The sequence below is a fragment of the Rattus norvegicus genome, chromosome 7 (genome assembly GCF_021556685.1).
Source record: "Rattus norvegicus strain SHRSP/BbbUtx chromosome 7, alternate assembly SHRSP_T2T, whole genome shotgun sequence".
Lineage (NCBI taxonomy): Eukaryota > Metazoa > Chordata > Mammalia > Rodentia > Muridae > Rattus > Rattus norvegicus.
In genome coordinates this window covers 55,716,699-55,739,195 of record NC_141540.1, presented here as the reverse complement: position 1 = coordinate 55,739,195, position 22,497 = coordinate 55,716,699, and the positions used below count along the sequence as shown (strand labels likewise).

Sequence of the window (22,497 nt, the reverse complement as noted above, 5' to 3'; positions counted from 1 at the left end):
TTGAAGTGGCTTGAGACCCCATATATAAAACAATGCCAAGCAACCAGAGCTTCCAGGGACTAAGCCACTACCCTTTGATCCAAATCTCAAAGGGAGATGTTTGAATTATTCCTGAAGCTATGTCTGATTGTTACCCTATGAAATCTAGAGTCAGATGAATAGTGGCCTTTGTCATTTGAATGAGTAAGAGAGTAAGGATCAAACATTTCAGACATTAAGCAATATGCTACTACTCTTTTTTTAAAACAATCTATTATGTATTTCTGCAATGAAATGGCAAGCAATAGTTCTAATGGTTGTAGTGTATATGCACATGCATATGTATATGTAATGAAAACACAGAAATTCGCATTGCACCCCCTCAAAGTGCTATCTTTACATATGTGTTCACACGTCTGGACACTGTCACTGTAGCCATTCAATATTCCTTAAATACAGGGAATTATGCACATATTTTCACTTTAATTCACCACCTTAAACTTCCAAGACTCTTACCACCTCATTTGACTGAAATTCAAATTGAAGCAGTAGGCCAATATTTTGTTATCTAAGAACACAGAGCCATGTGCAAATTGGCAATAATCTGTTCTCATATATAAAGATTTTCAAGGGGACCTTATCTACAAATGTGGGGTGTTCTTGGTGTGAGAGGACCAAGGAACAGGAAGTGACACATCTGCCTTACTTTGGGCAAAAGTCCAGGTTGTGTTTTCTTCAGATTTGAAACTTTGACTTTATTGAGAGTCGTCCATCTAAAACTTCGCAAATGGGCAGCCTTTAACACAAATCAGAGTCTTATTTCACTTTGCCCTGTGGCATTTCATCCAGAACTTTAATCCCGATCGTCTCTTGCCTACAACACACACGGGCACCTCGTATGACGGCACAGGACCTTCGCTTTTCATTTTCTTGGGCTTATGGAATCGAAAGTTAAACCTGTTCATTTTGTGATCTAATCAATTTTCTCCGCTTTAACACCAAGACCAATGCACCCTCCTCCTAGGCACGGCTAGCTTATCTGAACTTTAGTCATTCCTGTAAGCCTTCCATTCTCCTTTCATATTGAAAACGAGTACCAGCTGCTCAGGCTTCCTTAATCCACGCTAGAAAAGCATATGCTACAGCATGTCCCCCAAGAGGTTGCAGCTTGAAGCTTTTCTCTCTTAGGAAGGGAGCACATGGGACAGCCCCTTGTCTCCTCCTCAGCTGGCTGATTGGATCAATATGTGTTTTATATTTTGAATATATATTTGGGTCAGTATAATATGTGTTGCATATTTTGTGACTATGGACATGATTTAATTAGGATTTTTTAAAAAATATCTATCATCTATCTATTAGGAAAAAGGGCTCAATAAATGTTCAATGGATGAATGAAGATATGTGGAAAGATAAAAGTGTTGAATATCCAAGAGAGATAATTTTCTAGTTTTAATGATCTCATCATATTGAAATATAAAAACAAAGTAGGCTGAGCATTTTGGTGTGTATTAAAAAATAAATCAAATAATGCACTGTGATCTTGTTCTTACTCTTCTTGTAACTATATAACTTCAGATTGCTATGTGATTGTTTTGCAAGACAGAGTTGCACTGTGTAGCCCAAGGTGCCTCAATCCCATAAGCCTCTTGCCTTGAACCTGACCCCAACGAAGTTTTAAATTGCCTCTAATATGCATTTGATATTGCTAAATCACTCTATTTCACATGTAGAAAGTATTCAAGCAAAGAATGAAAAAAATGAAGTTTTCAGTTGTGCATATATTATCCATATATGCCACACATCATTATTTTCCTGGATAATGCTACAGTCGTGGGCTCCATTCCGATATTCTATATTATCTTAATGACATGAGACAACATATATCAGATACAGGACAACACTGTTTACGCTCAGAACAGATACTACAGACACTACAGATACTTACGTACTTATATTCTTAGGTTCGACAGTGGGATTCAAATTCTGTTCTTGGAGCTTAATGATAATACTAGAGTTAGCCCAAACTAATAAAATCTATGATTGTGAACGTGATTTATCAAAACGAAGACGAAGGCCAACATCTGGAGGTTCTAAATCTGCCTGTGAGATGACAAGCAGATATTCTGCCAGGCTAATTTGTCTTACTCTATTGACTGCAGCACTTGTCTGTTCTGGGGAGGGCATCAGTGAAACACAGAGCAGCGAAGCCTTATGAGAAGTGACATAACAATGAATTGCATCACACAGTAGGCACCTGACTTACACAATTCAGAACCGAAAGCACATTTTGAAAACATTATGGTAAAAGTCAAGTCTCTTCTTTTACCTGAAGATTTGCACAACGCGCCCCCCCCCCCCCCCCCGCCAATACAGTCACGGTGGAAACCATCTCAGGGCAGCTCATTCCTTTCAATATATTCTAGGTAGCTGAAAACAATTCTACGTCAAGATAATCTTAGTCTTTTTTTCTTTTTACTTTTTAAACCATCTTGAATGAAGGAAAACTCATTGCCCCTCTTACTACTTTTTGCCTGTCTTTAAATGTATTCCTGAGGATTAAAAAACATATCTGTTGCAGTAAAAGTACGGAGACGTTTTACTGTTGGAGGAAGAAAAAGAAAATTTTAAAGACAAATGGGATGGTGCTCCCATTTGTTCTTGTCATAGGCTAGCCATAATAGTCCCAGCATTTCCGTGACCGTCTGATTTACATTCCTCCTTTACTACATTCCCTGCCTGGGTGAATGACAAAAAGGGTATTTGTCCAATTCATTGCTCTCAGGAGAATCAGCTTCTTATTTTCTCTGCGGTTGGAAACACTAAGTCTTGCTTTTTCTACATGAATATCATCTACCGGGTGTCAATCTGGAGCCCTTAATATAGTGCTCTGTAGATAAGTCCTTTGGATACAATATTTCTCGAATGCTGAAAAGGTTCTACAGTATGTTCTGGACAAGGTTTTATACGTGAATCTGAATGCAGCTGTTGATCATCGAGCTGCATTTTATTTAGTCAAAGTGGCACAACAACAGGAACTAAGCTGGCTCTCTGGTGTCCTTGAAGGACCCTAGGAGCTTTCACCAGCCTTACACCCACTGCCTCAGGTCAAGGCTAGGCCAAGTTCCAGTCTCCACTCATGGTTCTCAGGAGGAGCAGGGACATTCTTGAAAAACCACAGAATGTACTGACTGATAGTCACCTGACCCTCTGGTCCCAGATAGAGTTTCAATGCATGTCATATACTTGCTAGCCAATAGATTTGAAAGTCAATATGCTTAGCCAATAAGTTTAAACTCTAATCTTGCTGATGTAACCTGTTCCCCTAAAAAGTATAAAAACTGCTTGTTATAGCCATTCGGGGTTGTCTTCTAGTCACTAGCCATGAGGGGCTGACTGAGGGTTGACTCTGATGTGTCGGAAAAATAAGCCTCTTGTGTTTGCATCGAACTCTGTTTTTGTGTCTCACTGGGGTGGTGGGGGGAGTCTCTCTGCAGTTAAGACTCACTTCAGGGAGTTGGGGATTTAGCTCAGTGGTAGAGCGCTTGCCTAGCAAGCGAAAGGCCCTGGGTTCAGTCCCCAGCTCTGAAAAAAAAAAAAAAAGAAAAAAAAAAGAAAGAAAAAAAGAGAAAAAAAAAAGGAAAAAAAAGAAAAAAAAAGAAAAAAAAAGAAAAAAAAAGACTCACTTCAAGCCTTCCATTCTGACTGTTGGTTTTAAAAACACATAAAGTGAGTAGGTCTGTGGGTTAGTATAGTGACAATTCTGGAATTTTTTTTTTAAGATTACAGATATAAGAATTTGTTTTCATTTTAATCCCAGGTGTGGAAACTTGGGGCTGCTTCAGACTGTCTGTAGCAGCTGATGGTGATTGCCTCCTGCTCTATCTCGCAGAGGCACAGTTATGCCAGCTATAGATAGTTTCTGCCATTATGTGACATCTGGAATTCTGGGAACTTTTCAGACAGTAGATAAGTGCTAGGGCTCCAAGAGGCATGGTTGGTGGTCGTGGTCGGTGGTCACTGGTCACTTAGGGGGATTGGATGCAGTTTGTTAGTAGCCGCGCTCAAAAGAAGAAACAAAAGAAAAGAAATTAGATTCAGGGATCTCTCTGTCTCCTGCCTCTATCCTTCTTTCTCTCCTGTCTAAGTAGCAAAGAGCATACACAGGTTAGTGCATCAGAGTGAACATCAGGATGACTCAAGAGTTGGAAACTGCATCCCAGCATCATGGAGGCGCTAACGTCCGTTACTGAAAATGAAAACCAAGCAGGAGATTTTCTGTGTCTGCCTAAGGCACGCACTACAGTTGTCCAGTGTCTTCACATGAAAATCAGCAAAATGTTGCAGGAAGTGGAAACTTTTTGAAAAGGTATTTGTTTTTTGTTCGTTATTAAGAGGAAGAGATGAAAGGCTCTCCCCCTTTTGCTGGTGGCTCAGGCTCACTTTGGGTTGAATCCAGCCTCTTTTTCTGTCTCTGTCTCTTTCTGTCTTTTTCTCTTTTTCTTTTGTGTAATAGAAGACTCTTGCTTATCAACAAGGTGAACTGTGAACTTATAAAGGTAAACCGTAGGGCTGGGGAGACAGCTCAGTTGGTAAAGTGCTTGTTGGACAAGCATGAGGACCTTAGCTCAGATCTCCAGGAGTGTGCTGGTGTCCCACATACCTATGACACAACCACTAGACAGATGAAGACATGAGGATCCTTGGAGCTTGCCTAGGCAAACTGGATTCAGTGAGAGACTGTGTCTTAGACAGTAAGTTATAAAGCAATTGGAAAAGACCTGGCACCAACCCCTTGCCTCCATACTCACATAAACACATGCAGACACACATGTATACATGCACACACATGCTCATACAGAGGTAGAACTTTTGGCTTACCTTTAACTAAGTCGTAGACAACTCTGACTACTCTATGTTTTATCAGGCAGTGTACTGACAGCTTCAAACTAGGGACTGCCAGTATTGGGGCTAAATACTAGAGAGGATATAGAGAAGAAGGGAAGAGGAATCTAACACATCAGTAATCTACTGTCTTATAATAAATGGCAGGCTTCTAGACCACACAGTGCTGACACCGGGTCACATCGTTCAACCTAACCATTGCAGAGGTGTGGGCTTGATATCAGGGAGATTAAGGCCACTTATTGGAATGTGGGTGAATCCAACTACTGTGGGTTAGGGATGAAGAGTGTAGTCTTCCTGTCCCCAACCCCTTGTTGACAGGCAGGAAGAAGGCAGCGGAGTCTTCCTTTGAAGGCACAGACCTAGATTTTAATGTGAAATCTGTTTTCACTATTGGTAACAGTCTAATAACAAAATGTTTTTCAGTGTGAGACCAGAACCGAGGACCTTGTACTTTCCAGGCAAACATTTTTCCACTTAGGCAATCCTCCCTCCCCACTGCACATTAAGTTCTGTACTACAGTTTTTAGGGTCTTTCGTTTGTGACCTCTGGGTTTATATATGTGATAGAAGCAGTAACAACAGTGAAGACAGAGTTTTGAGACATAAGAATTCAATGAACTCCCTGAGTTCATGCATTCTATCTGAAGATTTGGTATGTGTAAATAATTTCATCCATGCCTTCTAAGAAGTAATAATTTAGTTAGGCAATGAATAAAACACCCCAAGTATCTGTGAGGCAACAGGAGATACAAGTAAACATGTGTTTCATGACTTGGATATGACTGGTCATCTTGCCTACACTTCATCAAATTCACAGTGATTTATGTGTGCCATCTTTAATGACAGAGCAGTATATAACTATACATCTACTTATCTTCTACATATCTTGTATCTATGCATTTATGTATCTATGTCTATCTATCTATCTATCTATCTATCTATCTATCTATCTATCTATCTATCTACCTATCATCTATCTAATATGTCATCAGTCTATCATCTATCTATGTATATATTTATGAATCTGTGTATATATGTTGTCCATCTAGGTACCTATACATTCAAGAGGATGCCCATTCTTAGTTATGCTCCAAACCTGTATATTGAGAGACTTAGCGATCCAATTCTTTTAACAAGTGGGACTCAATTTTTTCATTTAAAAAGTCTATCATTTATGATTTAGAACGCTTTCTTACTCATCTAATAGCAACGAGAACAACCACAACAACCACAACAATCTACTTCTAGTTAAGTGTTGTGGTGGTGGGGCCCCAAGGGTGTTTGATTCAGCAATTCACTAATGTTTCCAGAAATGTTTCCCATTTCTTTTCATCTTCCTTTCTCCCATCATGTGAGTTTTGCCACTTGATTGCCAAGGGATGTCTGCAGAAATTTTCAGTCATCTCGTCTAGGGTTCAGAGGAAGAGAGGGACTGGTTTGCCCTGTGTCCTTGCCTTATGAATGGGACACACTTCTGAATCATCTGTGACCAAGATGGAATCATCCCTCTGCCTGGCCGTTCACTGTGGCGTGCTGTGCTTTGACTTCAGTGTGTCTTGGCCAGTATTTCTTCTCAACAGGAATGTATTTGGTGCTTCTGGTAGCAAATTTCAAGCCTTTGTTTTGTGGGACTATTCCATGAAACCTATATCTAAGGACCACTGTCATTCAAGGACTCTGAATCAAAAATATAAATAACCCATCTTAGGCACTAGAAAATATTGAACCACCCCTAGACATTCCCCAGATACTACCCCTGGGCATTCTAGACATTTCCCAGAACCCCAGGAGGGAAGGAACTTTGTTAAGATTATTGGTTTTAATTAGTCCTTTTGAGGAGATGAATCGTGGGCATTAACCCCAATGATTATGATATTTTCTCCACTTTGCCATTATTTCTTTGTGAGTTGAGTTGGAAGCTCAAATGGTATCCCACACACATGCTTCCCCCCACCTGCACCATCTGATAGTGAGGACACGTGTTAAAACGAGGTTGGTTTCACTTTCACCACCGCTCCTGACGTCATCTCTCATTTCTCTAGCCAAAGCTTCCTGTGAGGACTGTAGAGGTTCACTGACTGTTCTTTCTGCTTATAGCTTTGCCTGTCACGCTCTCAAATGCTGCAAATGTGATCTCAAAATGTATCCATTCTCTAGGATCCATTAAAATGATTAATCAAATCCCATTGATGTTAATAATTTATTTATTACCTTAACCCAACATCATCTTACTCAAGGCTCATGATCACAGTCATGCCTTCATGGCAGATTGTTTTTGATATTTTTTTTTCTTATTCTCTAAGAATTAGGTAGCCAAGTTGTTTAACATATGACCTTTTAGCTTTTTCTCCTAAAGTAGTCAGGCTTTATTGCTCTACTGCTCTACTGTTGATCTAAGTCATATTTTCTTTGTGCCAATGGGACTTGGGTAGAGGTAACTATTTACAGAACAGGCCTTGAGAGAGATGTGCGTTTCTATAGGCACCCCTTTTTCAGACGTCTTTGTGAAGATTGTGCTTTGGGTAGCATTTGGTATAAATCAGAACTGCAGTCCAGCTAAACCCCCAGTTATGTGAAGACTTCTGTAGAAGGAGAATAAATTTTAGTAGTTTTAACTCATTGGATTTTAGTTTTATTCCTTATAGAGAACCACAGCAATAGTTGACTAATTGTAATTGATAATGATCAGCAATAATTGACTAATATCAATTAAGATTTCAGGATAGCACTGTGTCACACAGCATGTATTCAATAAATATTTATTGAATAACCAAATCTGTGCGTGTTAAATCAATTTTATAATAGGTGATTACATCTGAAGTACCCTCCCCCAGTTTGATCTTGAAATAGGTAATGCCATATTTCTTTAAAGATTCTGTCCTGGTCAAAACATTGATCTCTTTGTAAAAATAAAACTCTAAACTTTTGAAATACAGCATGTATTTTTATACCTCTAATCCCAGTGTCCATCATAAGGAACACACCTTCCTTAGGGTATTGCAGACATCAGGGGTTGTTTTACTTTAAGATTCTCCATCGTAGAGCATTACCACTCAGCATACCAGTTTGGTAGAACCAAATCCACCACTGTATTCTTTGTTTTTGAAAATGATAGGTTAAATGTGAACCATTTAACTAGTGGGCATTTATTTTTAAGATCTAAATGCAAACTGTTTACTCATGATGCTTAGTGAGAAGGGACATGGCATATATGTCCTGTCCTCAGAGATCACATAAATATGTACTAGTGAGCAGAGTACCAGCAAACAGGGCCAGATAGCTTTCTTGTGAAATGAAGTCAACTTTATTTTTCCACTTGGATACATTTTTTTTTTAATTTGTGTACTTTTCACCAGACCCATGCAGATGACTCTGTTTAGCACAACCCCCTCCCCTGTTGTGTTGATGGCTGTCTTGTAGACAATGTCAGAGGGATTTCCCTATTTAATGTTTACACTGTTCTGTGCAGATGGGATTCTTTGCTTCAGTGAGACTGCTGGGATCTTTGTTTGAATGGCTCTGTTCAGGCATGGTTATTGTCTAATTGAAGGATCAAGGGAAATTTAGCCTGGAGAAAAGATGACTGAGGGGCATTAGAGCTGTTCTGAAGTTATTTTAAAGTCTGTCAAGGAGGAAGGGTTGATTGGGATGGGGATGTACAACTGAGAGGAAGTGGTATTCCTCACAGAATTTGGCATCCAAGATAGCCTGAATGACATTAGTGGGGCTACAAAAGAGTGTTGTCTAGTGTCTAGTTTGTGTGTGTGTATTTATGTGTATTTTTAATTAATTAATTTTTGAGATAGGATTTCTCTATGTAATGACTCTGGCTGTCCTAGAACTCACTCTGTAGCTTAGATTGGCCTTGAACTCACAGAAATCTGCCTGTTTCTGCCTCCATAGTGCTGGACTCAAGGCATGCACCACTACTACCTGCCTCCACTATTCACTTATAAGAGTGAAATCTTTGTTTTTTACTCCTTTCTGTTTTTCATTTGCCTCAGAGCAATGTCCTGACTCTGTGTCCTAGGTGTCCTCCTTTTATAGTCAGAGTAAGTCCTCTGTTGTACAACCATGCTGTGTCCTGTGAGGAGTGCAAGGCTGTTCCTGGAAAAGCACATCCTCCAGAATAGAGACATGCTGATCCGGGATGCTGAAGGTATGACAGAGAATTAGAAAGAGACAGAGAATAGATTGCCTAGTTAGTCACTGTCTTCAAGTAGTGGTTATGTGTCTCCTGAGCTGTCCTTAGCTGGGGTCACTAAAGTTTCACCCTTCTCATTGTGTGGATACCTCTTACATTTATGATCTCAATTGTATGCTATCTCTTAGACTAGGCAACCGGCTCCTCCCCTTCCCTTGTTTTGCCTGGGTATTGTTCTTTCACTGTTGTCACAGCCTTATCATGGGTAACTCTGATTTGATTATTCTCTGCCATCTGGTTTGCTTATCAGAGGCAAGACATTAGGAACCACACACAAACTTATTTACTTGGCTCTTTGTGTATAACTTTCTCGAAGCTATAAAACAATTCCAATAGTTTATTACTAACAAGGAATAACAAAATAAAAATTGAGTCTTCATTTGGAACACAGCACGAGAAGTTCAGGTGCCTTGGGGAAGAGTTCATCCCCAGAGAAGATAATTGAGTTATTGACTTTTTCTCAAGGGCAGCAAGATATGGTTGGAGAGAATCACACAGGAAACTTTGCTAGACAACATCTAAGGTCTTTAATTTAAAGAACTGACTTGGATCCTGTTCTACGGATTGCTCTGTGACCCAACTCACATTCATATCAGAGATAAACTCCTCTGACATGAAACACAAGCTCAATGTGGCAGTTATTCTGTAATAATCTCTGATCCATAGGTAATACCATGTGCCACTAACTTTTGTGATCACGGCTTCTATGAGGGGTAACTTCCAAATGCTTTGATGGAAGTACATGATAGACCCTAGAGTCTGGGCATGAGGTAATGAACGACATTCTGCCTATGACACCTGCAGACACTTGCCAAGGTAGCCTTGGCTATACCTCTTCTTGGCAGTGTGTGATGCTGAGTGTGAGCCCTCAACATGGCTGCTGCTTTGAGGCAATAGTAGGAATGTAATTACATATAGCCTGCATATACATAGGAAATGGAAATGTCTGCTACAAAGTAGCAAAGACCATTGGTCCATGGAGCCTATGTAGTGTCTGCTTTGGTATTCCCAGTGCTGCTAAGGAGGAACAAGAATTTACAGTTCTAGCAGGGTGCAACTAGAGCCAGAGAAATACTCCTCTAGAGATAAAGGAGAAGCTTAAGAAGCAAGGATCGCAACACCACACAGAGAGTTCAGCACAACAGCGTTAGCGTCTGTGTGGGCGAAATTCTTTAATGAGTAAGATTATTTTGCCACGGACAGAGTCCCTCAAATTTAATGACTTCTTTTCTTTCTATGTACTTTATCATCGTTTGGATTAACAAAGAGGTGAAGAGGATCAGACAAACCACAATTCTTGATTCATGATTCAGCATTCTAACGCATGCTTCTAATGAATCAATTAAATATAAATAAGATCTGATCTTGTAATCAGTCTAGAATTCAAAAGTAGAAGTTGGTCAGACTTCTTTCTATGTTGCTGGGGTGACATAGAACAGAGAACTGATTACTGTCATTAGTGAAATAGTAGAGAGAGTGGAGGGGCTCTTGAGTTAGGATAATAAACATAACAATCTCGAAAAGATTGATACAATGTGACTTATTTTTAATTGTGTGTATATGTATGTATCTGTGTACATATGTATCTGTGCAGGTAAGTGCCAGTACCCTCAGAGTCAAGAGGCACTGGGGGCCTAGAACTTAAGTTACAGGCAGTTGTGAGTTGCCTGGCATGGATGCTAGCAACTGAACTGGGGTCTTCTAGAAGAGTGGCATGCTCCTAACTGCTGGGCCATCTCACCAAATCCTAAAAGCCATAAGAAAACCAGATTGAATTACATTTAGTCTGGGTGGAAGAAATGTTACATTTCAAGAAAATGGGGGTATGTCTTAAAGAATATTTCCAATGTAAGAAATTGTCATTCAAAAGCTGTTTAGAAAATTGTGCTGTGTACAGAACTATTGTGAATATTAATTTACCCAGAGGCATAAGTATGTGATATAAGTAAGTGGAACACAAAATCATGTTATTTAGGATTCTCACAGACCATGACAATTTTATTATCCATAATAGTGTCTTGTATAATTTTAATAGAAATTTTAGGTTAAATTGTTCATAACTTATTGTGTAAATCTTTCTCTTCTAAAGATAAATAAAAACATTTTTCCCTCACGTCCATATCTATAGATACTACCTGCATTCTGAGTATCAGTTATCTATTACCCTCTCAGAAACTATGTCAAAATGCATTTACATAAGTCAATCACCTTTTATTCAGTTGGTGACATCTGCAGATCTGGCAAGGGCCATTTCTTCTCTGTTGACTTGTCTCATGGTTCTGAGACCAAGCACACATTGTGCCGGAGGTGGACTGGAGGTGGGCTGGAGGTAGCATTGGTTGAGATATGATGAGCTGCTTCATGACTTCCCTCATGGCTTCTGAGAGAGAAATGAGACTTGTAGCATCCCTTCTAGCAAAGTTGCCTCTGACCTGCTCCATTTGGAACATCAGAACAAGCCATATAACCACCCCATATTCTAAAAGATAAAGAATGCGATGAAAAGATGCCAAGTCAAGTTCGGAAAGAAACATGGCTGCAGGTAAGGGAGCATTTTGACTACATTTGGGGATAGCCTGCTAAGACCCTCAGCTGCTCTCAGTTTCCTTTGTTGACATTTCAAATGGTGCAGTGGGCTAACAGCACAGCTACAGTGTTATTTCCTAAGGCCAGGGAGACCAAGAGATTGTCAGCATTCTCATAGACTGGATAGGACATGATTTCTAATGTCTTGTATGGTATTGAAATAAAATGTTACTGTAATTATAATGTATTGAGCACCACTTAAATAATGTCCAAGAATCAGGGCAATTAAACACAGACTCTTTCCCTGAATATTAGCTTTCTATGTAAATGTAATGTCTAAGTTCAAAAGGAGCCTCCTGAAGTTTGGGTTAATATGGGAATGTTATGGATTCTGGCAATACCCATTGGCCAGTCTTCCCTTTGTTTCTGTTTCATTTTTCTTTTTACAGTCAATGCTTTTGAATTGTGTGAACAACACAGTTGGAGTGTTCCTCAGTCATACAATTAAGTTAAAGATTCTTACAGAGGCTATGGATGGAGACGAAGGTAAAAAGCCCACCTTTTATTTCTTTTAGAAGCACATGAACTCTACCCATTGGCACTCATCCTTCAGGGTATACAGTCCTATTTAAAAACTGCTAAGACCCTCAGCTGCTCTCTTTGTACATCTTCTAGGTGAAATTCTAGACCATGTTTGACCAAAACACACATCTTGAAGACCAAACTTCTTGCTTCAAGGTTCTTTGATGTCTTCTTAGCTCTCAAGGAAGCACTAGAAGGGGATAACCCAGCCTGGGTTTCAGGACTCACTAATTGAGCTTCTGCAACTAGAAACTCATTTTCCCTTGAGTAACTGAATTGATACAGTTGGCTGTATTAACTGTATTGTGAGACTCCTAGGTACACTTTTTTTTTGTTCTTCTTTTTGGAGCTGGGGACCAAACCCAGAGCATTGCGCTTCCTAGGCAAGCGCTCTACCACTGAGCTAAATCCCCAATCCTGGTACACTTTTTGATAGATGTCTAACTCTTCAGCTAGAAAGTAAAAGTCTCAGGAAAAGTCAATCTTTCTGCCTGACCTTAACCAAAAGCTTGAGAAGTAATGAAAAAAGTCACCTTTCCAAACGTGTGCAGTGGCTATATTTTCTCATTAGCCACTATATTTGAATGGTTTTAGGGGAATATCCTATCTAATTTTCTCAGTGACTTTTAGAGGACTGTATTAGATTTATAAAGGAAGGAGCTAGGGTTGGAAAGAATATACTCATATCAGGCTAGGCTTCTAGGCGATAGGGCCTACACTCACATTCTGATGTCCTCAATTCCATTCTTCCCTCTCTATAAGAGAAGGACAAGCCCTATGCAAATGAAATGTGGATTGTGTGTTAGAGAATATAAAAGCAGGCAAAAAATGATTGAACACACCAACATTTAGATATCTTATGCTAGACACTGATATTTCACATCTTAGTATCACAATCAGTTTTCTTTGAGAACTTTCTCATACTCAGTCTCCCTTTCTGCCCCTCCTTTGTTTTATAATGACTTGAAGTAGATAACTTTCCAAAAGGGCAGCTACTAGCAGCAGGACTGGTTAATCCTTCCACATCTGAGACTGTCATTTTATCACTTCCAGACACTTAATGCCAACTTGCTAGATATTGAATTCTGGAATCATTGCTTATAAATTTATCATAGATGAGATTACATCATTTGATATAATTAAATATCATTGAAAGAAAATGATACATGACAGTTATGTTAATTTAAGGATAATGAATTTTTCACTGTTGTATTTAGAAAATTATGCTAACTATGATGTTAAAAAATTAAGTTTGTTAAGGACATGGGTTGTATTATGAATCTTCACACTCAGACCTTTCTGCAATTTTTTAGCCTTTAATTTTATTCTTATTGACATATAATTACATATAATCAAATGTTCATTTCTATGGTTGGTCTCATGGGTAATTATGGACCAAACTGCTATGGGAATTCTTCTGGAAAAATTTTTTTTGTGCATATGCATCATTGTTTCTCTGAGAAAAAATTACTGGGTAATAGAGTGAGTATATTTTTAAAATTGTAAGAATCTGGTAAACTGTTTTCCAAACACAGACTTGTCATTTTGCACTCATAGGAGAAATGTAGGAACCTTCCAGTTGCTTCACCTTAGTAACAGCATTTAGTGCTGTCAGGGATGTTATTTGTAGACACAGAGGGTAAAGAATGCACTCATATTTTGCATTTTTAATGTCTTATACTACTAAATAAAAATTCTGTCTTTAATTTCCATTTGTATTCACTCCTTTTTAGCTGATTATGCTATTTGCTCCCTCTTCTTTGGTAGTGTTTTTCCCTTTGAAACAGTCATTTATATATTCTGAAAACACAGATTTGATAGGTGTCATATTTTAGTTGGGATTTGAATTGCCTATTCATTTACTTAGTGGGAAAATTTGAAGACAAATAACGTGAACACAGGGAAGGGCCTGAAAAAGATATTTGTAAGTCAAAGGAAGATTTATTGATGTTGAAGAAGGTGTGTTTCTCTCTCTCTCTCTCTCTCTCTCTCTCTCTCTCTATTTCTCTCTCTCTCTGTGTGTGCGTGTGTGCGTGCGTGAATCAATGTCACTATGCCACTGATAATTATACATATGAAAATCAAAGCCATAGTAAATTCATGCTTTTAAGTTGTCTATTATCAAAAAGAGAATAAAGTTTTTTGGCAAGGGTTCAAAGGAAGAGGAATGTATGTATATTGTTTTAATGATGTATACTAATTTATTGAGTAGCCTAGTACCACTCTTAGAGAAGACAGTATGGAGATAACTCAATAAAAAATAAAAAATGGAATGTCTATATAAGACAGAAGTTCTGCATCTAATAGATAATCAAGATAAAGACCAGTATGTTGACAATGTTAATTATAGCCTTATATACAATAGCCAAGAGTAGATTGAACCTTAGTACCCATCAGTGGATGTAGAACATGTTGCCTAGATTCACATTCAAATACTGTTCCTCCTTTACAAAAGAGCAAAGTCTTGTTGATAGCAAAACCACAGACATGCCTAGAGAACACTGAGCTAAGTAAAATAAGGCAGACATAGAAATGCAACTATTTAGCATCTCAGATGTCAATTCTAAAATGTCAGTCCTGACAGCAGAGAGGGTGGGGACAATTGGAGTTTTAGGACACAAAACTGAAGTTGATTAAGTTCAGGATCTCCACTGTACAGCAGGATAATAATATTTACAGATGTATCCTGCAGTTGAAAGCTGCTAAGAGTGAATTTTAAATACTTTTAGCACAAAAATAATGAGAACTGTATCAGGTAATGAACATGTCAATTAGCTTGGTGTAGCCATTCTGTAGGGACACATGCAGGTCAAAACACATTGTATATCATAACTAGGTATCACTTTTTTTGGTCAATGTACAAAAATACAGTAAAGTAGGGAAGTCTAATGGCTTCGAGTGGCCTTGTAAACATCTATGTTTGTATCAACAGATGATTGCTACCTTGGCATTGATCAGGGAAACTTCTCTTCACAAAAAACAGTTGCAGACGCTTTTGACTGCTCACCATGGGGAGAAAAGGGGGGACTGAGTGCTCAGTTCTGAACAAGACATTTATTCTACCCCTTCCAAGGCTCAGGGAATTTTGCACATGGGGCAGGTAGGATGTAAGCTCTTGAAGGTAGGGAAGAGGCATTAAAGTGCTGTCCTGTGGGGATGGCACAGTTCATGTATCTTTGCACTTAACAGCAGCTGGGGTTCCTGACATTGGCCCATTATTAGCCTGGGCCATCAATAGCCAGTCTTAGGTTAGAGAGGAGCTTATGGGCTCTAGCTGTGCTTGCTCAAGTATTGGCTATGATAGTTGAGAGAGGAGGAGCCATCATTTTTTAGGTACCACTGAGAGTTCTATGATTAAACTGATGACACTGATAAAACTCAATGGCTTATACCACAAAGCAAAAGGACATGAACATAGAAAGGGACCTGAAGGGAGAAAGGGATTGTTAAAAGGGTTAGCATAGAGATGAGTAAGGATGAGAATGAGGAGTATGAATATAGAAATCATCAAAGGCAAATTTAATTAATAAAAGTATTTAATTTTTAAGAAAAAAATGTAAGAAGGAAACTCAACATTGAAGGAATGTGCAGGTTCTGTGTGCTGTTTTTTTTTTTCTCTTTACATCCATACCGTTCTATTTGGGTGCTATAATTTTATAGAAAGTCTTACAGTAAGATAATAGTAACATCCCAACCTTGGTCTTTATCAACATTTTAAACTTTTAAAAAAGTTCCTATAATATTCATATGCACAGTAGAATCCCCTGTGACTTGTGTATTGCTACAAGAAGCCCAACATTTTGTAGGCTAAGTCATTATCATTATTGTGACTATCCTCTCTGTCTCCTCTTTCATTCTGAGATTTCTGTTAGTCACAAATTAAGTACCAAGATAGTGCCCCATCTCTGTCTCCTTCCTATTTTCCTCTGAGAGTTTAAATCTATGGAGATTCCGTGAGAGTTGAAGGTGTTATTTTCAAAACTATATTGTAGCTTACTGGGCTTTATTTTCTGTTTTTAATTGTTTTTGGTCATGCCTTAAATTGATTACTTTCTTTTCCAACAAATACTGATATTAGATTTATCCTTATTACTATACTATGAGCTCAATGGTCTTTTGGATTTTACTGATTCATGGATTGGCTATTTTCTAAAGATTTATTTGGTTGTGGAGACAAATTAGTCCTGGAGGTAGCCATCTTCTTCCTAAAAAGGACAATACCAGAGCTCTTTGTCTTTTAACCCAGCCCAGTGCAGGGCACCTAATGAATGCTCAGCATGTGTCCTTTAAGTCATCAGATAAATGCAGTTTTCTTAGGATTTCCCTTCTTCATCTATTTCTCCTCAAGTTTAAAGTCTCATGATGTTCAACTGTCTTTTTCTTTCAGAAGGATGGATGCTTACACTTGCCAGGCTCCGTGGGAGGTGAGTGGGTTCTGGGAGAAATGAGCGCATTTCCTGCTTTCCCCAAATGTTTTATTTGGGTCCTTGAATTCCTGACAAGAAGGAAAGAGAGATAAATCACAGAATGAAGCAAAACTTCACCCTAAGTGGATGTGAGAGGAACCAGGGAAGCCTGGGGTCGGGAAGGGTGATAGTGAGAGGGATACTTTCTAAATCGCACTGTGGATTATTTGTTCAACCCTTGCCTGCTTCAGTTCTGGTTGTGGTAGAAGCGAGACACAGCCCCTTCCAGTGCTGGATGCCAGCCCTTCTTTGTGCTATCATGTAGCATGGCAGGAGTTGAGAAATCTGCCCATAGTCCTTCTTCCTGGTGTGGGCTCTGGATGCTCCCTGCCTAGTATATCTTCTTTTCTAGCACTTCGCTTCCTGCAGGACTCTCCACTCTTTCGTTTCCTATGGAACGATGCTTTTCTCTTGGTGACCAGTTCTAGATCTTAATTTCCTACAGTGCAGATTTGAAAGGGAAGCTAGAGCGGTGTGCTTTCAGGAGCCATTTCCCAAAGAAGTTACACAGCTTCTAAATTCCCTAGTCCAGCTTTGCATTATTTAATATTTTGAAATAAAGGCTCGATTCTCATTTTCTTTTGAGCCCAAACAATAAGAATGACTTAAAGGAGAGTTATCACTTGCCCCAGATCTAAATCCAGGATCTGTTTCCAAATGATCATGTCTAATTTCCCCCAATATTTGTCCTGAGTTCATGACTTAAAATATTCTTTGCCCCTTTGCCCTTATAAGAAACTGTTTTATCTCTAAAATACAGATACAGACGCATTGGTGACCTCTACCATGGAGGTTGTAAACGTAAGGTCAGTTGGCTGACATGCTAGTAAGTTTCTTTAGTTAGGAAAAACTGCAGCTGATAGGTTGGCATCCCATTGCTTTCTTCCTCTTTAGTCTCAGTATATCTGTGCCTGAGGCTGTAGGTGCAGTAGCAATGAAATAGCATCAACTGTGCTTTGCATAGAATGAAACTGTTCTGGGCAAATGCATCCCAAAGAACAGTAGATTGGTCACCTTCTATAAATGGCTCTGCCTCTCAGAGGCATCCCAACGAGCAGGCATTCCAATGAGCTCCCAACACCAACACATTTCAACAATTCGAATTCGAGTTTGGCAATTTAATCACTCCACAGCTAAAGACGATTGTGTATTGCATAGAGACCAATGTATATATTGTGTGGGGCAACTGGATGGCCGTATTTACCATGATTCAGTTACATACTGTACTGTGGAGACAGCATTGTGACACTGATGGGTGACACAAACCATTCAGTTGACCCCAAAGAGATATCACTGTTTTGTCGCAATGCCTAGCAGTAACGTTTGTGCTTTGTATATAAAACATTCCACACAGATGACATAAAGATCAATCAGTAAATATTTATGGAATTTCTTTTTAAACGTTTAAGCTTTTTTTTTGACATGGGGAAATGATACAAAATGCTTAATATATGGTATTTACAGGAAACCTAGAGAAAAATAATTTATTCTGAATAGCCTGTTCCAACACATTTCAGCAAATTAAGGTCATGCCTAGGTTGTGGCCTTCACCTAAAAACTCTACACATGTTCGAGTCTTCTTTAAAAAATTAATTTTACTCATGGTATAGCCTTATTATTTTATGATTTAATATCTGGTTTAATATCTAAAAGTATTTCCCTATGTTACAGCACCTGGGTTAGTTTAGACGCTCAATAAAAGTTCCTTAGAAACAAGAATAATTGTGTGTGTATTGAAAGTTGTAAAGGCTTGCTGGCTGAGGAGTTTTACTTTTGCCACCTACTTGTGACTCCCAGACATTTGAACACACTCTGCAGCATTTCCTGTCTGAGAGAAACCACCCAAGACTTCTCAGGGTCATCTAAGACCTGGCAGCTGCCGTCCCAGCAGGCTGCTCCACTTCAAAGCCAGATGTCCTCCTCTCCCGTTGACTTTTCATTTCTGTACAATCTGCTCGTGCCCACACCACTTCAGTGATTGGCTCTGGTTAAGAACACCAAAGGCCTGAAGACTTCAAAGGATGGTATCCAGTTCCCACCCACTCAAAGCTTCTTTCCTTCTTGCTATGCTTTAGCATCAACTCCTCCTTGATAAACATGCTGGTGCCTTTCTGTGGCACAAAAATAAAAACCCCCAGGCTTCCAGAACACCTTGCAATGCTCCTGCTTTTCCTCCAGAGGTTTCACCTACTCTCTGATCAAGTTCTGACACTTCCATGGCTGTACCCTAGGACTATCTCCTCCTCCTCCCCCCCTCCTCCTCCTCCTCCTCCTCCTCTTCCTCCTCCTCCTCCTCCTCCTTCTCCTCTTTATCCTTCTTCTCTTCCTTCTGTTCCTCCTCCTCTTTTTCTTCTTTCCATGGGCAGTTTCATCCCACCACAGTACAATGTCCAAGACTGCATTCAATTTCTTTCCCAAATATTGCACAGGAATGTCTGAAAACTTATCTGAGATGTCTATTTAGATGTCTGCCCTATGGGCAATCAACTGTGAACTCAGAAACTTCTCTTTGAAATGTATTTTTCTCTAGGTTTCTTTCTTAAGTAAATGTGTCATATCCACAGTTTCTCAAAAATAAATCCTGGGAACTTTCAATTTCCCTTTCTCCATCACTCTGTACAAATCAAACATCAAGTCTTGAGGCCTTTAACATCTAAAATAGATTTTGTATCTACCCTCCGCCTCCTAGTTCTGTAGACTCCTTCCTTTATTTTCAATTTTGGGGGCCTGAACTTGAACAGTAGTCTTCTGAGAGTCGTCACTGTACCTATTCTCCGCTCACTCCAAATACCCTGTCCTCACAGAGAAAGAGTCACCTTTCAATGGGGGCAAATAGGATCATGCACCTTGGATAAATTCCTTTCCTATGTTACTATTGCTTATGGGATATGTGTAATCTGGTTTTGTACCTACTGTTATTGTCCCTGTGATGCCACAATATTTAGGTAAAATTTACATCTTCCATCCAGATTCTAGTACATGCGCCCAGCAAATGGTTCACTAAGGGAGGTTCTTTACCCTAGTATTTGGGCAATACTAAGCAGTGCTCATGACATGGTTTCACTCTTTTACCCTTATTAACTGTCAGATGGTCCTCTTCTTTTCCAGGTATTTTCCTTCTAGGATGCAATGCAGCAATAGTCCTATGTGATAATGCCTTTCCCTTTTGTTCCTTTGAAGAACTCTGTCATTAAGAAATAACTAATGATCAAAATGTGAATGCTTCACTCCTTCTTTAAAAGGGGAACAAGAATACCCTTGGCAGGGAAGAGAGAGGCAAAGATTAAAACAGAGACTGAAGGAACACCCATTCAGAGTCTGCCCCACATGTGGCCCATACATATACAGCCACCCAATTAGACAAGATGGATGAAGCAAAGAAGTGCAGACCGACAGGAGCCGGATGTAGATCGCTCCTGAGAGACACAGCCAGAATACAGCAAATACAGAGGCGAATGACAGCAGCAAACCACTGAACTGAGAATAGGCCCCCGTTGAAGGAATCAGAGAAAGAACTGGAAGAGCTTGAAGGGGCTCGAGACCCCATATGTACAACAATGCCAAGCAACCAGAGCTTGCATGGACTAAGCCACTACCCAAAGACTATACATGGACTGACCCTGGACTCTGACCTCATAGGTAGCAATGAATATCCTAGTAAGAGCACCAGTGGAAGGGGAAGCCCTGGGTCCTGCTAAGACTGAACCCCCAGTGAACTAGACTGGTGGGGGGAGGGTGGCAATGGGGGGAGGGTTGGGAGGGGAACACCCATAAGGAAGGGGAGGGGGGAGGGGGATGTTTGCCCAGATACCGGGAAAGGGAATAACACTCGAAATGTATATAAGAAATACTCAAGTTAATAAAAAAAAAAAGAAAAAAATATAGGCTGGGGAGATATGCAGGCTGGGGATAGATCTCAGAGGTGCTACAGCATAGCACGTACAAAGCCCTGGGTCTGATCCCTAGCTTGGGGGTCAGAGGAGAGAAAGAAAATTTGAAGTGTGTCACTCTTTATATCTGAGAACTTAGCCTACAGAAACATTTGAATGTGTTCACAAAAAAAAGTCAATAAATATTCTCTAAAGGATTTGTTTAAAAGAAAAAAGAAATAACTAATAATCGTAATTATCAAGTACTTTATATCAAAATTGATCTTAAAATGATTTCGCTAATTCTCTCATCTAATCCAGACAGCGGTCCTGTAAGCCAGTTACAATTATAATTCACAGCTTAGAAATGAGGAAACTGAGTTATGTTAGTGCACAGTAGGGTTAGAATTTGAACCCAGTTAGTTCCATACATCCCATTTTCATACAAGCTTGTGTGTGTTATCCATTGTACTGTCTACACCCAGAAACTATTTATTTCAAGGTCTAAAATCACCACTTCTCAAAGCACACACTGGCTGCAGGAGCTGCGTCTTAGTCACTACGTCCTCTAATCACCTACTCTACTGCCTGGTATAGAGGAAGCACTCTCTCCATAATAGTTGATACACACAAAGCTGTTCCTCTGCTTGGCTTAGAGCTCAGTGGCTATTTAGTGCTAATGGAATTTATAGCCATTATGGAATGTATGTGGTAGAAAAAAAAGCCCTGCCTTCAGAGATTACAAGTTCTTTGTGAAACATTATCCATCTGGCTGTGGTCTGCTTAGTTCTGTTCAAAGTTCTGTGATTAATCTTCTTGTTCATCTCTTGGGCTGCCTTAGGCTAACATTACAAGTACTTTAAAGCAATTGTCCCCGACAGCTGAGTTCTTCAACGGTCATCCTCATCCTATCAAAGATACACTTGCCCTGATAAGTATCAAAACTGAGAGAAAATGTTATGAGGGTTTTGCTTTTCTAACACACATGGAAGAAAATGGGCATGTTTCAAGGGAACTCTACGCCTAAGTCATATATGTTTATTTGTTTTTCTTCTGACAATTTCAGTTGTACTTGACGTTTTCCAGGATTCTGGATGGATAAAGAAAATCAACAATAAAGGTAATTTTAGCATGTACAGTTAGTGGCTCATACAGTACAGAGCTAGCATTTTGTTTTTTTCCTCCTACTTAGAGAACATTAGCTGGAGAAGGAAACACATATTAGAATTCTCTCTTTATCCTAAAGAAAAAAGAAATTTAAGTTCAGAAAAACCCCCACTATAGTCAAGGCTCTCATATACATGGTAATTTATGACAGCCAGTTAGGTTCATTGTATCTGAATGTGACTGCAGGCCTACAGCATCATTGCGATGGTTTCCCTGCATTCCAAAATGTTTAGCAAAACCCACTTACTCTCCTGTGCTTTTATCTCATGCACATGGGAATAGTCAACTGTTAGCTGGGAAGAGGCAATTGTTACAACAGAATTGCATTTGACTTAGTTCACTTGAATTTATGAAATAGATTATGTTTAATTAGAAAAAGAGAAGTGTACTTTTGAAGCAGTTGTTCAGTGTGATAACTTAAAAAAAAGACTCGACTGCTGTTTTGTTAGTAACGAAAGTGAGTGTCACACACTCTAACTCAGCTGTTTACTTTGATTTCTGCTTTTATTTAGTAAGAGTGACATGAACCTCAGAGTGGAAGCCAGCAGGACACTATTACTTAAATGCTACAGAAAGGCCTCATACCACTTTCCAAGCAGCATGTAAAACTGAGACCTGACCTTTCCACATGCATTAGAATGTTCTATGTCTCTCTATGCAACTCCGAGCTTTTGTTTCTGCCATTGTGGGTCAAGTACTCAAGAAGTCTCCCTGTAGTTAGCTCTCGCATCTGTTATTGATAAAAAAAAACTGTTATATTTGCTGGACGAAGTGGCTGAAGTTCGTAAAGCCTAAA

At 39.3% G+C, this 22,497-nt stretch overlaps 1 protein-coding gene across 1 annotated transcript in view; it reads left to right on the top strand.

The window, feature by feature from the left end:
• The first annotated feature begins 8,961 nt into the window (after positions 1–8,961).
• LOC148004670 (uncharacterized) overlaps positions 8,962–22,497 on the top strand; it is a 183,316-nt gene continuing 169,780 nt past the window's right edge. The window contains exon 1 of the mRNA XM_087559353.1: positions 8,962–9,046. Coding sequence (XP_087415479.1) covers positions 8,962–9,046 — 85 coding nt within the window. The remainder of the gene's footprint in view (positions 9,047–22,497) is intronic.